We start from the raw sequence: 18,358 nt of genomic DNA, 5'->3' as shown, positions 1-18,358 counted from the left end.
TGACCAAGCATGTAGATGAGGGTAGGGCAGTTGGCATGGTGTACATGGACTTCAGGAAAGCCTTTGATAAGATTCCACGTGGTAGGCTTTTGGAGAAAATGCATAGGCATGGGATTGAGGGTGATTTAGCAGTTTGGATTAGAAACTGGCTTTCTGTAGGAAGGCGGCGAGCAGTGGTTGATGGAATAAATTCAGCCTGGAGTCCGATTGTTAGTGGTGTGTCACCAGGATCTGTTTTGGGACGACTGTTTGTCATTTTTATAAACGACTTGAACGCAGGCCAGGGTGGATGGGCTAGTAAGTTTGCAGATGACACGAAAGTCGGTGGAGTAGTGGACAGTGTGGAAGAATGTTCCAGGTTGCAGGGGGACTTGGATAAACTGCAGAATTGGGCTGAGAGGTGGCAAATGGAATTCAATGCAACTAAATGTGAGATGATTCACTTTGGGAAAAATAACAGGAAGACAGAGTACTGGGTCAATGGAAAGATTCTTAGTAGTGTGGATGTGCAGAGGCATCTTGGAGTTCATGTACATAGATCCCTGAAAGTTGCCACCCAGGTGGATAGCGCTGTTAAGAAGGCATACAGTGTGTTAGGTTTTATTGGTTGAGGGCTTGAGTTCTGGAGCTGCAATATCATGCTGCAACTATACAAAATGCTAGTGTGGCCACATTTGGAATATTGTGTACAGTTCTGGTCGCCCCATATTTCGGGAAGGATGTGGAAGCATTGGAAAAGTTGCAGAAGAGATTTACCAGGATGTTGCCTGGTTGGAGGGAAGGTTTTATGAGGAAAGGCTGAGAGACTTGGGTCTGTTCTCATTGGAAAGAAGAAGGCTAAGAGGGGATTTGATAGAGACATACAAGACGATCAGAGGATTAGATAGGGTAGACAGTAAGAGTCTTTTTCCTAGGATGATGACGTCAGCCTGTACGAGGGGGCATAACTACAAATTGAGGGGTGATAGATTTAAGACAGAGTCAGAGGCAGGTTCTTTACGCAGAGAGTGGTAAGGGCGTGGAATGCCCGGCCCGCCAATGTAGTCAACTCAGCCACATTAGGGAGATTTAAACAATCCTTAGATAAGCACATGGATGATTTTGGGATAGTGTAGGGGGGTGGGCATAGATTAGTTCACAGGTCGGTGCAACATTGAGGGCCGAAAAGCCTGTTCTGTGCTGTATTGTTCTATGTTCCAATTCAACATAGAGTGATTCACTTAAAAAGCTCTAGTCCAGTAACCGAGGCACATGTAACATGTCCTTTTCAGTACATCTGTTCAATTTATTCAGTGGACATGTTGCAAATCATGACCAGCTTCCTTGCTGAGAGTGGACAGGTGGACAAGAGTGACAAGAACTGAGACAACATCCAAGAGTGACAAGAACTGAAAGAAGATGAGAATTCTTTTAACAAAGGAAGCTGTTATGATCAGGAGCAGGGCGCGTGAGAATGCAGTGGTGGCAGACTCAAAAGGAAATTAGATAATACTGCAAAAGGAGACATTTGTTAGGCTGTGAAGAATATGGGGGGGAAAGAACAAGAAATGAGATCATTGGATAGTTCTCAGACCTAGCACAGGGTTCACGATGGGCTGAATGGCCTCTTTCTGTGCTGCACACTTGGATACATTTAATAGGAACAGAAGAGAGATCATTTTGATCAGTACTATGTGAGAGATATTTACCTTCTGTTGAGCAATAGGAATATTCAATCTCTCCTCAATCCTGGATGTATTCCTGACAATTCTGACCTGTTATCCTGGATTTGATAAATAGATTTGGGAAGGAGGTTTGTATGGAGCAAAAACACTAGTTTGGATCATAGAATCATCGTCATAGAGATGTACAGCATGGAAACAGACACTTCGGTCTAACCCATCTCTTGTAAATCTTTTCTGAACCCTTTCAAGTTTCACAACATCTTTCCACTAGGAAGGAGACCAGAATTGCACGCAATATTCCAACAGTGGCCTAACCAATGTCCTGTACAGCTGCAACATGACCTCCCAACTCCTGTACTCAATATTCTGACCAATAAAGGAAAGCATACCAAACGCCTTCATCACTATCCTATCTACATGCAACTCCACTTTCAAGGAGCTATGAACCTGCACTCCAAGGTCTCTTTGTTCAGCAACACTCCCTAGGACCTTACCATTAAGTGTATAAATCCTGCGAAGATTTGCTTTCCCAAAATGCAGCACCTTGCATTTATCTGAATTAAAGTCCATCTGCCACTTCTCAGCCCATTGGCCCATCTGATCAAGATCCTTTTGTAATCTGAAGTAACCTTGTTCACTGTCCACTACACCTCCAATATTGGTGTCATCTGCAAACTTATTAACTGTTCCTGCTATGTTCACATCCAAATCGTTTATATAAATGACAAAAAGTAGTGGACCCAGCACCAATCCTTGTGGCACTCCACTGGTCACAGGCCTCCAGTCTGAAAAACTACCCTCCACCACCACCCTCTGTCTTCTACCTTTGAGCCAGTTCTGTGTCCAAGTGGCTAGTTCTCCCTGTATTCCGTGAGATCTAACCTTGCTAATTGAGCTATATGGCCTGCTCAGCATGGTAAACCCTTCTACTTTTAAAAACAAATCACTAATAGGAGTGGGTGTCACTGGCTGGGCCCAATATTTATTGCCCCGTACCTAGTTGTCCCTTGAGAAGTTGGGGGTGAGCTGCCTTCTTGAATCACTGCAGTCCATGTGCTGTAGGTAGACCCACAATGCCCTTAGGGTGGCATTCCAGGATTCTGACCTAGTGACAGTGAAGGAACAGTGATATATTTCCATGTCAGATGGTGAGTGTCTCGGAGAGGAACTTGCAGCAGGTGGTTTTCTCATGTATTTGCTGCCTTGTCCTTTTAGGTGGAAGTGATCATGGGTATGGAAGGTACTGACTAAGGATTTTTGGTGAATTTCTGCCGGGCATCTTGTAGAGGGTACACACTGCTGCTACTGAGCATCGGTGGCGGAGGGAGGGGAGGTTTGTGGATGTGGTGCCAGTCAAATGGGACTGCTTTGTCCTGGACGGTGTCAAGCTTCTTGAGTGTTGTTGGAGCTGCACTTGTTCAGGGGTTGTGTTTTACATTCGCTGCTAGTTTCCGGTGGAATTCTGCGGGCTGTGAAGTTTTCTTTGTGTTTTTGTTATGTACTCAGCTGTTTTGCTCAGCACTTGAGTTGCTGCTCCCGAATAGGGCAGCATTATTCAGAACATCATGTGCAATCCCCAGAGCTTGGCAAATGCTGCTCCTGTGACCTCCAGAGACTCTTGCTTACAACTGATTCAGCACCCTTTGCTCATATTTTCCCTGGTCTGACTTTGAGCTCTTGCTCAAGTTGTTACAGCATGATTTCAGCTTTTATTGGTCAGTTTCTGCAACTGTGCACATATTTTTTTCTCTTTCACTTACCCGAAGTTTCTTGAAGTAGCTCATTCATTATTGATCCTTTCCCCATCTTTATTTTCCCTCATTACTCTGTCACTGCCAACCATCCAGAAATTGTACTTTGGGACACATGCAAACAAGTAGAAACGTCAAGATTTTAAAAATTCACTCATGGGGTGAGGGTGTCACTGGCCAGACCCAGCATTAATTGTCCAAATCCCCAGTTGCCCCTTGAGAAGGTGGGAGTGAGCTGCCTTCTTGAACCGCTGCAGTCCATGTGCTGTAGGTTGACCCACAATGCTCTTTGGGAGGGAATTCCAGTATTTTGACCCAGTGACAGAGAAGGAATGGAGATATGTTTCCAAGTCAGGATGGTGAGTGGCTTGGATGGAGCCTTGCAGGGGGTGGTGTTCCCATGTATCTGCTGGCCTAGTCCTTCTGAATGGAAGTGGTTGTGGGTTTGGAAGATGATGCCTGAGAACCTTTGGTGAATTTCTGCTTAGCATCTTGTAGATGGCACACACTGCTGCTACTGAGTATTGGTGGTGGAGGGAGTGGATGTTTGTGGTTGTGGTGCCAATCAAGCAGTGGCTGCTTTGTCCTGGATGGTGTTGAGCTTCTTGAGTGTTGTTGGGCCTATACCCACCCAGGGAAGTGGAGAACCATACAGTCATAGAGACTTAAAGCACAGGAAAAACCTTTTGACCCATCATGTCTGTGCCTGTCAAAAACAACCATCTAACTATTCCAATCCCATTTTCCTATACTTGGCCCATAGTCTTGCCATCACACTCCTGACTTGTGCATTGGACAGGCTTTGGGGAATCAGAAGGTGAGTTATTTGTTGCTAGATACTTAGCCTCTGACCTGCTGCTGTAGCCATAATATTTACGTGACTTACTCAGTTTCCGGTCAATGGTAACCCCAAGGATGCAACAGAAAAGGTGTTAGTACATCTCCTGTGGTTAAAGCTGGGAGCAGGAGTAGTCTCTAGCATTCAGAGTGGATGGTCCTTTCACCTCTCTCAGAAGGACAGATGCAGAAAAGATGTTCCCCAGTGCTACAGAAGGCAAGAACTAGGGATCATCAAAATTCGTCACACAATGAAATTCAATCAGAAATTCTGGAAAGTACTCTGTTCTCACGGAGAGGGGAGACCATAGACCTTCGTTCCTTAGGAAAGGTGGAAAAAAATTGTGTTGATATATTCAAGGGGAGACTTGATAAACACATGAGGGAGAAAGGAGTAGGAAGAATGGGCGGAGGCTTGTCTGCCGTGTAGATACTGGATGGGCCTATTAGGCTGAATTGCCTGTTCCTGTGTGATAACTTTGATGTAAGTCATCACATCTGTGGTCCCATAACAGAGGTATTTATCAAGCCGTGGTGAGGGGAATGGGCATTCAAACTAACAGATGTTTATTCACCCAAGGAAGAAAGTTATAATTGAAACCTCCATGTAAGGAAAAGATATGCCCTTAAAGTGTTCACCCCAGGCCTCTCAGGTGGATATAAAAAATTCCATGGAAAATATTTGGACAAAGATCAGGTGAGTTCTAATATTCCTCCCGGGCTGATATTTCTCACTCTGCCAGCGTTGCTAAAAAAAATCAAATTATTTAGCCACGATCACAGTTTATTGGAGCTTCCTATGCACAGATTATGAGATGCTCTGAGGTTATGACGGTCTCTGTATGAATGCAACACACCTTATCCCAGATCCAACTTCCCAACTTGGCACCACCCTCTTGAACAGTCCTATCTGTCCATCTTCCTTCCCACCTATCTGCTCCACCCTCCTCTCTGACCTATCACCTTCAGCCCCACCTCCATCTACCTATCACCTTCCCAGCTACCCACCCCCCTCCTATTTATCTCCTAGCCCCCTTGGGCCACCCCCTCATTCCTGATGAAGAGTTTCTGCTTGAAATATTGACTTGCCTGCTCCTCGGATGCTGCGTGACTGGCTGTGCTTTTCCAGCACCACATTCTTTGACTTTGTATCTGTGCATGTGTTCTGAGTGTATATGAGAGTAAGTAGAATCTTGTGAGATTTTTATTTATTCTTCCGTAGGATGTGGCATCAATGGTAAGGCCAGCATTTGTTGCCTGTCTCGAATTCACCTTGAGAGTAATCATGAGTCAACTTTGGGTCTGGAGTCACATAAGAAAAGAGTGGCAGATTTCCTTCCCTAAAGGGCATCAGTGACCCAATTGATGGTCAACTGTGTTTATTGTTAACACAGTAACCAACTGTCAGTGTTGAAGCGAAGGTTAACGACCAGCGTGAGGGGAATTGTGGGATAAAGGCCAATGGGAGGGAAATTGTGGGATTATAGGCAGTTGGAGCGTGGGTGCTGGGAAACAACCAGCAGGAGAGAGGGAAGGAGGGCAGGGGGTAGGTACACAATGTCCTCGCCGCAAACTGTGCAGGTGGCCATCTTGCCTATAAAATGTAGGAGCAAAAGTAGGCCATTCAGCTCATTGAATCTGCTCCGCCATTCAATGAGATTAGATTAGATTCCCTACAGTGTGGAAGCAGGCCCTTCAGTCCAACTGGTCCACACTAACCCTCCGAAGAGTAACCCATCCAGACCCATTTCCCTCTGACTATGGGCAATTTAACATGGCTAATCCACCCTAACCTGCACATCTTTGGACTGTGGGAGGAAACCTCCCACGCAGACACAGGGAGAATGTGCAAATTCCACACAGACAGTCGCCCAAGGGTGGAATCGAACCTGTGAGGCAACAGTGCTAACCACTGAGCCAATGTGCCGCCGTGGGAGACTATAGTTGATCTGATCATCCTCAACTCCACTTTCCTACTATTTCCCTTGATTCTCTTACTGGTTAAAAATCTCTCTGTTTGAACATAGTTAATGACCCAGCCTCGACAGCTCTCTGCAGTAAAGAGATCCACAGTGGCATTGGCAATTGTTCCATTTAATGATCACTGTCAGCGTTGTAGAGGCTATTCCATTTCATTGAATTTTTAAAAAGTTCACCAGCTGCCATGGTTGGGATTTGAACCCATGCCTATCATGTTTGAACCCGAGTTTCTATCATAGACGATTAGCATCAGGGCCTCTGAATTATAGTCGAGTGCGGGGTGTGTGTGTGTGTGTGTGTGTGAGAGATTCAGCAGGAAAGTGGGAGTGTTGTAAATTAGATGGTTTTTGGCAGTTGTGTACGTGCTGATTGGAATGCTGTGCCCCTCGGACTGTCATGTTCTAATGGAAGCTGTTCAATATCTGGGAGAAGGCTGCAGCTTGCTGGTGGAGTTGGAGTGCTCTCACCCCCTCTGTCAATACCTATCAATCTTTAATCTCCCTTTGTTTGTCTTTTCCTTTCTTTTAGCATTAATAGACGCAATCACCAGAAATGGGAGTGCAGCTGGTGGCGGGAATCGATCCGAGTCGGGTAAACCGTACCAGCGGAAATCTGCAGACACCAAGGTCGAAAATGGGCCCACGTTGGAGAAGGCGAACAAAGCTGACTCAGCCAAGGTCTACACAAAAGAGCAGCTGGAAGGAGTCCAAAGGTATAGACTATGGCCACACTGTGAGAGACAATGCAACTGTGCCGTGATGCTTTTTCCTTATTTGTTACATTGGCACCAAAGCTTAGAAGCCAACCATTCTGCCCAACAGGTCCATACTAGTGTTACTGCACCACACAGGCCTCCTTCATCTTTCCCGATCATGATAACCTTCTTACCCTTTCTCCAGCTTACCTTCAACTGTACCTACATTATTCACGTCACTAGTCCCAGTGGGAGTGTATTCATATTCTCATTGTTCTCTGGGTAATACGATGCCATCTGCACCATGAAATGACTCACGTTCAATTAGTGGATGCAACAAGCACAGAGTTCTTTAAAAATTGTGAAGGGCTGTTGCTTCAGATTGCCTTAAATCTATTCATTGAGCACAGAGGAGGCCATTCAGCCCCTTTTCCTGTACTTGGCACTTCTATTTCAACTGTCCAGTTTAGATTAGATCAGATTCCCCACAGTGTGGAAACAGGCCATTCGGCCCAACGAGTCCACACCAACCCTCCAAAGAGTAACCCACCCTAACCTATATTTACCCTGATTAATGCACCTAACAGTATGGGCAATTTAGCATGATTAGTTCACCTAACCTGAACATCTTTGGATTGTGGGAGGAAACCGGAGCACCCGGAGGAAACCCACGCAGACACAGGGAGAATGTGCAAACTCCACACAGACAGTCGCCCAAGGCAGGAGTTGAACCTGGGTTCCTGCTGCTGTGAGGCAGCAGTGCTAACCACTGAGCCACCATGCCACCCTTAGCTCCCTTTAAATCTTCTTCCACTCACCTGAAACCTGTGCCCTCTAGTTTTGGACTCCACTACCATGAGAAAGAGACCTTGGCTATTTACCCTATCCATGCCCCTCATGATTTTATAAACTCCTGTAAGGGCACCCGTCAGCCTCCGATGCTCCAGAGAAAACAGCCCTCGTCTATTCAGCCTCTCCCTTTAGGGTTTGAGCTGTAAGGACAGGCTGATTAGGCTGGTTAATACCACCCCGACCTGATTTTTTTTTGCTAAAAATTCGTACCCCAAAAGTAAATAAAGGATCAAAGATTTAAAATTTTTCAGCGAATTAAAGATGTAAGAAAATCTTATTTGACTTTAAAGAAAGAACCAGCCCCCTCATTTCTAAAGCATTTGCTTCCACGTTATGTCAGATAAATTCTCAGCATTTGAAATCAGATTTAGGTGTGCAGCTGTATATTTCAGCATTTTTCAGGAGAGCTGGATTCAGTGGGTTAACTTGTAGCAGTCTAAATATAATGAGTCCAGTGTCTGTATTTGCTCAAGATATCTAGTGTGCTTCAATGAAGTCATTTCAAATATATTATTCAGCCTCATTAATCACTGAATGAATATTTATTTTGTGCGGGCACCTATCTCTCCAACCTACTTTGACAATCCTCTGAGATCTCTCCAGTGCTCTGATTCCAGTCTCCCATACATAGAGTCATAGAATCCCTATAGTGTGGAAACAGGCCATTCAGCCCAACAAGTCGACATCAACCCTTCAACGAGTAACCCACCCACACCCATTTCCCCCTACCCTATTATCCTACATTTACCCTCGATCAATGCACCTAACCTACATATCTCCTGAATACTATGGGCAATTTAGCACGGCCAATTCACCTCACCCGCACATCTTTGGATTGTGGGCGGAAACCGGAACATCCGAGAGGAAACCAACGCAGACACGGGGAGATCGTGCAAACTCCACATAGTCGCTCGAGGCTGGAATCGAACCCGGGTCCCTGGCGCTGTGAAGCAGCAGTGCTAACCACTGAGCCACTGTGCTGCCCCATCTTGACTTCCATCGCTCCTCCATTAACAGTTGTGCCTTTATTTTTAGCTGCCTGGGCTCTAAGCTTGGGAATTCTCTCCCAAAAACTGACTGCCGCTCTCTGAGAAGCCGACCCAGAGAATGGGAAGGCCAAAGTAAAATGCACCTTCCAGGCCCACTGTCTTCCTCTGCAATTGAGGCCCAGCTGGAGTGGGAACGCTGAAACACTCCCGAATGGTGTTTAACGCCACAGTACATACCGTTCTGTTCCCAGATAAAAGGACCCCACGGATACCTGGGCTTTTGGTTGCCAGTCCTGACACTGAGGCTCAGTATCAAATATTTTGTTTGTGAATTGCTCCTGTGAAGTGTTTAGGGATGTTTTTAATATGTTACTGAAACATGGGAACTGTTGTTCTGTAGGAGATGCGTTGATCAATCCCAAAGGACTTTGAGGTGAAAACTCTGCAGTGTTTACTGAGTTCTGAAGAGGAGTTAAACATTGACAGTGTTTCTGGCTCCACGAATGCTCTCAGACCTAGAGAATTTCTCCAGCATTCTTTGTGTTTGTCTCAGACTTCCAGCATCCACGGTAGCTTGCTTTTGTTCTTTTCACTTGTGTGACATGGATGTTGCTGGCTGACCAGTATTTATTGCCTCGTCCCTAGTTGCCTCTTGAGAAGGTGGGGGGGTGAGCTGCCTTCTTGAACCGCTGCAGTCCATGTGCTTAGGGAGGTTCCAGGATTTGACCCAATGACCCTGAAGGAACAATGATATATTTCCAAGTCAGGATGGCGTAAGGCTTGGAGGAGAACTTGCAGGGGATGGTGTTCCCATTGTTTACCATTGAGTGGTTCCTGCCTTGATGAATCGTGCTTTTTGAGGTTTGTTGTTTGCAGGATACCTACTCCAGTGATGATGGAAGTCAATAGTGTAACCACTGCACAGTGTTAGTATGGTTCCTTTAACCATGCATAAAATTGCTTTTCAGGCAGCATCCGAGGAGCAGGAAAATCAACGTTTTGGGCAAAAGGTCTTCATCAGGAATAGAGCTGATGAAGGACTTTTGCCCGAAACATCGATTTTCCTGCTCCTCGGATGCTCCCTGACTTTTCTAGCACCACTCTAATCTAGAATCTGGTTTCCAGCATCTGCAGTCCTTGTTTTTACCTATAACATTGCTTTTGTTCTTAATAATAAAGCTAGGTTTCAGCTTTAGAAATAAACACAAAATATGCTGGAATATCCAGAAGGTCTGGGCAGCATCTGGGCAGAGGGAAACAGGTGCATTGGTGTGTCACTGGGATAGCAATCCGGAACCTAGATTAATCCTCTCGAGACATGGGTTTGAATCCTGCCATAGCACATGTTGGAATTTGGATTCGGTAAAAATCTGGAATTAAAACTGTCGATTGTTGTAAAAACCCATCTGGTTCCCTAATGTTCTTTAGCGAAGGAAATCTGCTGTCCTTACCTGGTCTGGCCTACATGTAGTTCCTATGTGTGAATGCTGGTCTAGCCAGCAACACCAACACTCCATGAATAAATAGAAACAACACTTAATGTTTTAGTTTGATCACCGTTCAACAGGGTTGGAGTACATTTCGAGATGCAAATGGTTTTAATCAAATGGAGAGAGAGGAAAAGGAGGTAGTAATTAAAAAAAAGTGAGGTCCTGCCTGTAAGGGTGGAATACAGGAGTGATTAAATGACCAAAGGGTTTATGACAAAAGATAATGGGTCATGTGAGGAAACATTGGATGGATAAGGTGTATCAATGGGAACAACAGATTCATTCCTCAAACTGCTGTCTGAAAAAAAAGATTGGTACCACCGCTCCCATCATGGGAGAATGCTCCTTCTGGGACTTTTTCCAGCTTGTGCTGATCCTTGCTGGAATGCTGCAGCAAGCCCGAGACAAGAGATGTTGGCCAGGGAACGCGGAGGGTGCATTGAAGTGGCATTTTTATGGACAGGACGTAGGTGTTCCATATAGCAGGCAGCCGGACTGTGTTTTGTCTCCTTAGTGTAGATGAAACCACATTGTAAGCAGCAGTTTCTTGACGGGGATTTTTTTGTGAAGCTAGATCATGCCAAATCCATGTTCTCATTGTGATTGTTGGTTTAATATTCAAAGTGTCACTCTTGTAGAAGAATGAGTATGAATTCTGTGTTTGTTGATTGAACACCAGCTATGCCTGCCTCTTCGTAGGATATGTGGAACAGTCCATCTTCCACAGTTACACTGGCACCACCCCCCACCTTTTCCTCCAGTACATCGATGACTGTATCGGCGTTGCCTCGTGCTCCCACGAGGAGGTTGAACAGTTCATCCACTTTACCAACACCTTCCATCCCGACCTCAAATTTACCTGGACTGTCTCAGACTCCTCCCTCCCCTTCCTAGACCTTTCCATTTCGATCTCGGGCGACCAAATCAACACAGACATTTACTATAAACCGACCAACTCCCACAGCTACCTAGACTACACCTCCTCCCACCCTGCCCCCTGTAAAAACACCATCCCATATTCCTAATTCCTTCGTCTTTGCCGCATCTGCTCCCAGAAGGACCAGTTCCAATCCACCTCCAAATGGACCACACCACCAAGGATATATTTTCCTCCCCATCCCTATCAGCGTTCCGAAAAGACCACTCCCTCCGTGACTCCCTTGTCAGGTTCACTCCCCCACCAACCCAACCTCCACTCCCGGCACCTTCTCCTGCAACCGCAAGAAATGCAAAACTTGCGCCCACACCTCCTCCCTCACTTCCCTCCAAGGCCCCAAGGGATCCTTACATATCCGCCACAAATTCACCTGCACCTCCACACACATCATTTACTGCATCCGCTGCACCCGATGTGGCCTCCTCTATATTGGGGAGACGGGCCGCCTACTTGAGAAACGTTTCAGAGAACACCTCTGGGACACCCGGACCAACCAACCCAACCGCCCCGTGGCTCAACACTTCAACTCCCCCTCCCACTCCACCAAGGACATGCAGGTCCTTGGACTCCTCCATCGCCAGACCATAGCAACACGACGGCTGGAGGAAGAGCGCCTCATCTTCTGCCTAGGAACCCTCCAACCACAAGGGATGAACTCAGATTTCTCCAGTTTTAACTCAGCTCCACCTTCCTAACCTGTAATCTTCTTCCTGACCTCTCCGCCCCCACCCCACTCCGGCCTATCACCCTCACCTTAACCTCCTTCCACCTATTGCATTCCCAATGCCCCTCCCCCAAGTCCCTCCTCCCTACCTTTTATCTTAGCCTGCTTGGCACACTTTCCTCATTCCTGAAGAAGGGCTCATGCCTGAAACGTCAATTCTCCTGCTCCTTGGATGCTGCCTGGTCTGCTGTGCTTTTTCAGCAACACATTTTCAGCTCTGATCTCCAGCATCTGCAGTCCTCACTTTCTCCTAGAAGATTGAACACCATCCCCAAGATTCACAATATGGGCTAATTGCACATAGACTGATGTACCTTTCACCATCAGCTCTGAGGAAGGATCTCTGGACAGATGCTGCCAGACCTGCTGAGCTTTTCCAGCAATTTCTGTTTTAATACCTTTATTTTCTAATTGATTAGACGTGGTTTGCATATTCCATGTTTCAATCTCTCTGTAGGATAAAGCGATGTAAAAATTACTATGAGATTCTGGGGGTCAGTAAAGATGCATCTGATGAGGATATGAAGAAAGCTTACAGAAAATTGGCATTGAAGTTCCATCCAGATAAAAACCACGCTCCTGGAGCAACGGAGGCATTTAAAGGTGAGTTTAGAGTTTCTGTTTGGTAAATTTCCTGGTAAAGTAACTCTGACCTGTCTCTTTTAACATAACAGCATAAGATGTTGCAATGGGTCACTCAACCTGCCACATACCTGCCCCACCAATCAAAAAGATCATCCAGCTCTGATTGTTTCTTCACTTTCCTGTCCCCCATAACCTGAGAGTCCTTTGTCAGACATAAATCTGTCTAACTCAGCCTTGAATATAATTAATGACGTCCGCTGCTGTCTAGGGGAGAGAATTCCAAATGCTAACAACCCTGCAGGAGAAGTAAATCCTACTCATCTCAGGCTTAAATGGGGTGTCAGGTGACCTGAAGGATACACATGTAGGTGCTGATGGTTTTGGAATCCATTGGTCAGTTTTATTCCTTTTGTCTCTGTGTCTGTTTAAGTTTTACTTTGCTCAGGACCTCAGCTACTCCTAGGGGTACAGTGTTATCCCCTCTGTTGTTTAACACACTCTAATATTAAAGTGGACACACAGACCAGGTTCTGCTTTGTTGCCAACAATGTTCACTTCTCTAATCACCTGCTTACTCTCTGTCAACATAGGAACGGGAGAAGGCCATTCAGCCCCTCGGAATTGTTCTGCCGATTAATTAGATCTGTATCTGCAGTGGGGAAGTAGAGTTTTGTTAGGCCGGCTTACAGAACTGTCAGTGCAATTGACCTCTAGCTTCAGCAACCTCTTTTTTAATGGGGTAAGACTAATCCAGATTTCCTGTCTCCCTCTTGTGAGGAAATGTGTCCTGGCATCACCCTCTTGAAAACCCAGGCTTGGATATTAAGGTTCTGCTCCCTTGCTCTGGACTGTAGAGGAAGTGCAGGAGAGTGAAAAGCCAGCACAGACATGATTGGCTGAACGACCTCTCGATGCTGTACATGGCAGCAGACTCAATGTTCTTTGCTTTGATTCCATGTATTGCTGTTGTGCATCCCCAAATCCCACTTCCATCCAGATCTCTGCAACTCTGCTGCAACCAAACCCTCCTTTCCCAAATCTGATTCTTTCCCAAGATTCCATGATGCAGGACCTCTCGCTGCAACTACATTAATGCCAGCTTCGGTGTAAGCACACCTTGCCAAAGCACTCTCTCTGCCCTTTCCTCCTCCAAGATGTTGTTGAGGGGTTTTGAGCATTCCTTGTGCTGTGTATAATGTCACAATATACAAGACTGATTGACAGGAATGGTCTTCAGCTCTGAGCCAGCATGAGAAATGACTAGAGTGAAGTTTAATAAACTAATATCGCTTTTATTTTACAAACATATTCAGGAAGGAACTTGCATTTTAATAGCACCTTTCACACTGCAGTTAGATCCCGCACTGCCATTGAAATGCTTTCAAGTGTAGTCAGGGCTGCTGTGTCTCCCAGATAACAACAATTTGTACACAGCAAGACTTCGTGAGCTACATAGGGAAAATAATGACCGAGGTGACCTTTCTGAATACCTGTTGATCTGGACTTTTTAAAATGGCAGCCAAAACATTGGCTCAGTTCCTCTGCTCTTTGAGACCGTGATGTGCGGGTTGTGGTGCCCACTTGAGAGAACGGATATGTTCTCATTCTCTGTTACTCATGTTTTTTCCTTCTTTTCTAATCTCTAGCAATCGGAAATGCCTATGCTGTACTCAGTAACCCAGCGAAACAAAGGGAATATGATCAATATGGTGATGGCCAATCCCCTGGTAACTATCAACACGGAGGCTTCGAATTTCACCGGAATTATGAATCGGATATCACTCCTGAGGATCTGTTTAATATGTTCTTTGGAGGAGGATTCCCTGCAGGTAACTCAAAATGACCTTCCGAAAAACAAACAGATGATGTGAATTCTGTTTTCCTTTTGTTCATAAGCTAAACGAGGGAGTGTTAACACTCGTTGTTATAACTAGCCTCAAACCACTGATCGAAACAGAAAATGTAAGTGGTTTGCTTAGTAACCAATATGGCTAATTGCGTACTTTATCTATATTTAGGTTTAGAATATATATAAAAAAAAGTTTCTTTAATAAACAACGGAATTATTGGGTTATGATAAAACAAGACCTATTCAACAAAGATACACCCAGTTTGAAGTCTAAAAGTATAATTATTTACCCTTCTAAATAATCCAACACACAGCTTTTAAAAAAAATCGAGAAATCTCTCTGCAGAGATTAATTTTGAAGGGAAAAGCACTTTGACCAATAATTGTTTATGTGGAAAGGAAAAGGAAGTATGAAATGTTCAGGAAGGCTATCAGTCACCTTCTTCACTATCCCGATGAAGGGCTTTTGCCTGAAACGTCGATTCTGCTGCTCCTCGGATGCTGCCTGATCTGCTGTGCTTTTCCAGCACCACACTCTCAACTCTAAACTCCAGCATCTGCAGTCCTCACTTTCACCTTCTGCACTATCTTGTCTACCTCCACTTTCAAAAGACTATGAACTTGCACTCCAAGGTCTCTTTGTTCAGCTACAGCCCCCAGGACCTTACCATTAAGTGTATAAGTCCTACCCTGATTTGCCTTTACAAAATGCAGCACCTCGCATTTATCTAAATTAAACTCCATCTGCCACTCCTCGGCCCATTGGTGCATCTGATCAAGGTCCCGTTGTTGGGGACATCATGTTGAGGTTATTCAGGACATTGGTAAGGCCTTTTCTGGAATATTAGGTCCAGTTTTGGTTGCCCACTTATAGGAAGAATATTATTAAGCTGGAGAGGGTTCAGTAAAGATATATCAAGATGTTGCCCGGATTGGAGGGTTTGAGATATAAGGAAGCTGAATAGACTCAGATTATTTTCATTGGAGCATAGGAGGATGAGAGGTGACCTTATTGAGGTTGAGAAAGAGTTGAGGTGTACAGATAAGGTGAATGACAGGTGTCTTTTCTCTGGGGTGGGGGATTTCAAGACACATTTTTAAGGTGAGAGGAGAAAGATTTATAAGACATGAAGAACAACTTGTTTACACTGAGAGTGGTTCGTGTGTGGAATGAACTTCCAGAGGAAGTGGTGGATGTGGAGACAGTTACAACATTTAAAAGACATTTGGATAAATACATGAATAAGAAAGGTTTGGAGGGAAATGAGCCAAGCTAAAGCAGGTGAGACTAGTTTATGGTTGGCATGAACTGGTTGGTCAACCCAGGTTCAATTCCAGCCTTGGGCGACTGTCTGTGTGGAGTTTGCACATTCTCCCCGTGTCTGCGTGGGTTTCCTCCGGGTGCTCCGGTTTCCTCCCACAGTCCAAAGATGTGCAGGTCAGGGTGAATTGGCCATGCTAAATTGCCTGTAGTGTTAGGTGCATTAGTCAGAGGGAAATGGGTCTGGGTGGGTTACTCTTTGGAGGATCGGTGTGGACTTGTTGGGCCGAAGGGCCTGGTTCTCTAATCAAATCTAAAAGAGTCTGTTTCCATGTTGTATGACTTCATAATTTTCTCAGAAAGGCAGGGGATGAGCTGAGTAGCTTCTCGCTCTCTCTCTCTCTCTCTCGCTCTCTCTCTCTGTCTCCCTCTCTTTGTCTCTGTCTGTCTCTCTCTGTCTGTGTGTGTGTCTCTCTCTCTCTCTCTCTGTGTCTGTCTGTCTGTCTCTCTCTCTCAGAAAGCAGTACCCCAACTGAATTAGCATCAATATCAAAATTGGCATAGCTCTTGACATCAATAAATTCAGTCGTCAAGCCACTTCATAAATCCAGCAGTTCATGAAGACATGTGACTTTCAACAAAGTTAGCCAGCATCATCCTTGCCTGTTTACTTTGCTTAAACCATATGATTTACAGTAAGCTGTTTTAGGGGGAAAAAAGTGCCCTGTTGTGCTTAAAGTGTCTTCTCAGCAATGTGGAGGGCTGCTGGGTAGTGGTAATGCCACTGAGCTGCTAATCGACAGTCCCAGGCTCTTGTTGTGAGGATGAAGGATCAAATCCCATCATGGCAGATGGTGGAATCTGAATTTAATAACAAAAAGAATGGAATTAGAAGCTAACGTAATGGTGACAAAGCAACCAGTGTCACCTGTTGTAAAAGCTCAACTGGTTCACTCCCTGACCTGGTCTGGCCCATACGTGACTCCAGTCCCACAGCAATGTGGTTGGTTCTTAACAGCCTTCTGAAATGGGCTAGAGAGGCAATGAATTCATGGGAAATTAGGAATGGGCATAAATTTTGGCTTTGCCATTGATGACCCTTTCCAAAAAAAAAGGAACAATCATTTAAACATCACCCTTCAAAAAATTTGATGAGGCAGTGCCACCAATTGTGGTAGACAAGGCCAGAAGTCACACAACATCAGGTTATAGTCAAACAGGTTCATTTGAAATCACAAGCTTTCGGAGTGGTGCTCCTTATTCAGGTTTCACCATGAAAGCTTATGACTGTGCGTGGGAATCACATCTCATGAACTTAATTGAGTTTTTTGAAGAACTAACAAAGAGGATTGATGAGGGCAGAGCAGTGGATGTGAATAATATGGACGTCAGGAAGGCGTTCTACAAGGTTCCCCATGGGAGACTGATTAGCAAAGTTAGATCTCTTGGAATACAGGGAGAACTAGCCATTTGGATACAGAACTGGCTCAAAGGTAGAAGACAGAGAGTGGTGGTGGAGGGTTACCTTTCAGATGGGAGGCCTGTGACCAGTGGAGTGCCACAAGGATCGGTGCTGGGTCCACTACTTTTCGTCACTTATATAAACGATTCGGATGAGAACATAGGAGGCATAGTTAGTAAGTTTGTAGATATCACCAAAATTGGAGGTATAGTGGACAGCGAGGAAGGTTACCTCAGAGTACTACAGGATCTTGATCAGATGGGTCAATGGACTGAGGAGTGGCAGATGGAGTTTAATTTAGATAAATGCGAGGTGCTGCATTTTGAAAAGGCAAATCAGAGCAGGACCTATACACTTATGGTAATGTCCTGGGGAGTGTTGCTGAACAAAGAGACCGTGGAGTGAGGGTTTATAGTTTCGTGAAAGTGGAGTCACAAGTAGATATGATGGTGAAGAAGGCATTTGGTATGCTTTCCGTTATTGGTTAGAATATTGAGTATAGAAGTTGGGAGATCATGTGGCTGTACAGGACACTGGTTAGGCCAGTTTTGGAATATTGTGTGCAGTTCTGGTCTCCCTCCTATTGGAAGGATGCTGTGAAACTTGAAAGGGTTCAGAAAAGGTTGACCAGGATGTTGCCAGGGTTGGAGGATTTGAGCTACAGGGAGAGACTGAACAGGCTGGGGCTGTTTTCCCTGGAGCGTCGGAGGCTGAGGGGTGACCTTTATAGAGGTTTATAAAATCATGAGGGGCATGGATAGGGTAAATAAATATGGCCTTTTCCCTGGGGATGGGGAGTTCAGAACTAGAGGGCATAGGTTTAGGGTGAGAGGGGAAAAATGTAAAAGGGATGTAAGGGGCAACTTTTTCATGCAGAGGGTGGTATGTGTATGGAATGAGCTGCCAGAGGAAGTGGTGGAGGTTGGTACAATTACAACATTTAAAAGACATCTGGATGGGTATATGAATAGGAAGGGTTTAGAGGGATATGGGCCAATTGGGGGCAAACAGGATTAGATTAGGTTAGAATATCTCGCTGGCATGGACGAGCTGAAGTGAAGGGTCCACTCCGTGCTGTACATCTGTGACGCTATGATTCTATAAATAAACCTGTTGGATACCTGTTGGTATTGTGTGACTTCAAACCTTGTTCAAAAAAATTAACAATGAAATATGTTCATGGTATTGTGAAAACAAATTTCTGACACTGCTAATTGTCCAAATAATAGTAACAGGAATTCAAATGTTTGTTAAATGGATGAAGAATTTGGTGCCTAAGTAGT

General features: G+C 45.0%; 1 protein-coding gene across 1 annotated transcript in view; it reads left to right on the top strand.

Annotated features, from left to right (window-relative positions):
- dnajb14 (DnaJ heat shock protein family (Hsp40) member B14) overlaps positions 1–18,358 on the top strand; it is a 41,111-nt gene that overhangs the window by 9,111 nt on the left and 13,642 nt on the right. The window contains exons 2-4 of the mRNA XM_060851347.1: positions 6,761–6,944; positions 12,376–12,521; positions 14,150–14,332. Coding sequence (XP_060707330.1) covers positions 6,761–6,944; positions 12,376–12,521; positions 14,150–14,332 — 513 coding nt within the window. The remainder of the gene's footprint in view (positions 1–6,760; positions 6,945–12,375; positions 12,522–14,149; positions 14,333–18,358) is intronic.

The sequence above is a fragment of the Hemiscyllium ocellatum genome, chromosome 36 (assembly GCF_020745735.1).
Source record: "Hemiscyllium ocellatum isolate sHemOce1 chromosome 36, sHemOce1.pat.X.cur, whole genome shotgun sequence".
Classification (NCBI taxonomy): Eukaryota; Metazoa; Chordata; class Chondrichthyes; order Orectolobiformes; family Hemiscylliidae; genus Hemiscyllium; species Hemiscyllium ocellatum.
Note: the sequence above shows the minus strand (reverse complement) of the source record. Positions and strands in the feature narration are given on the sequence as shown.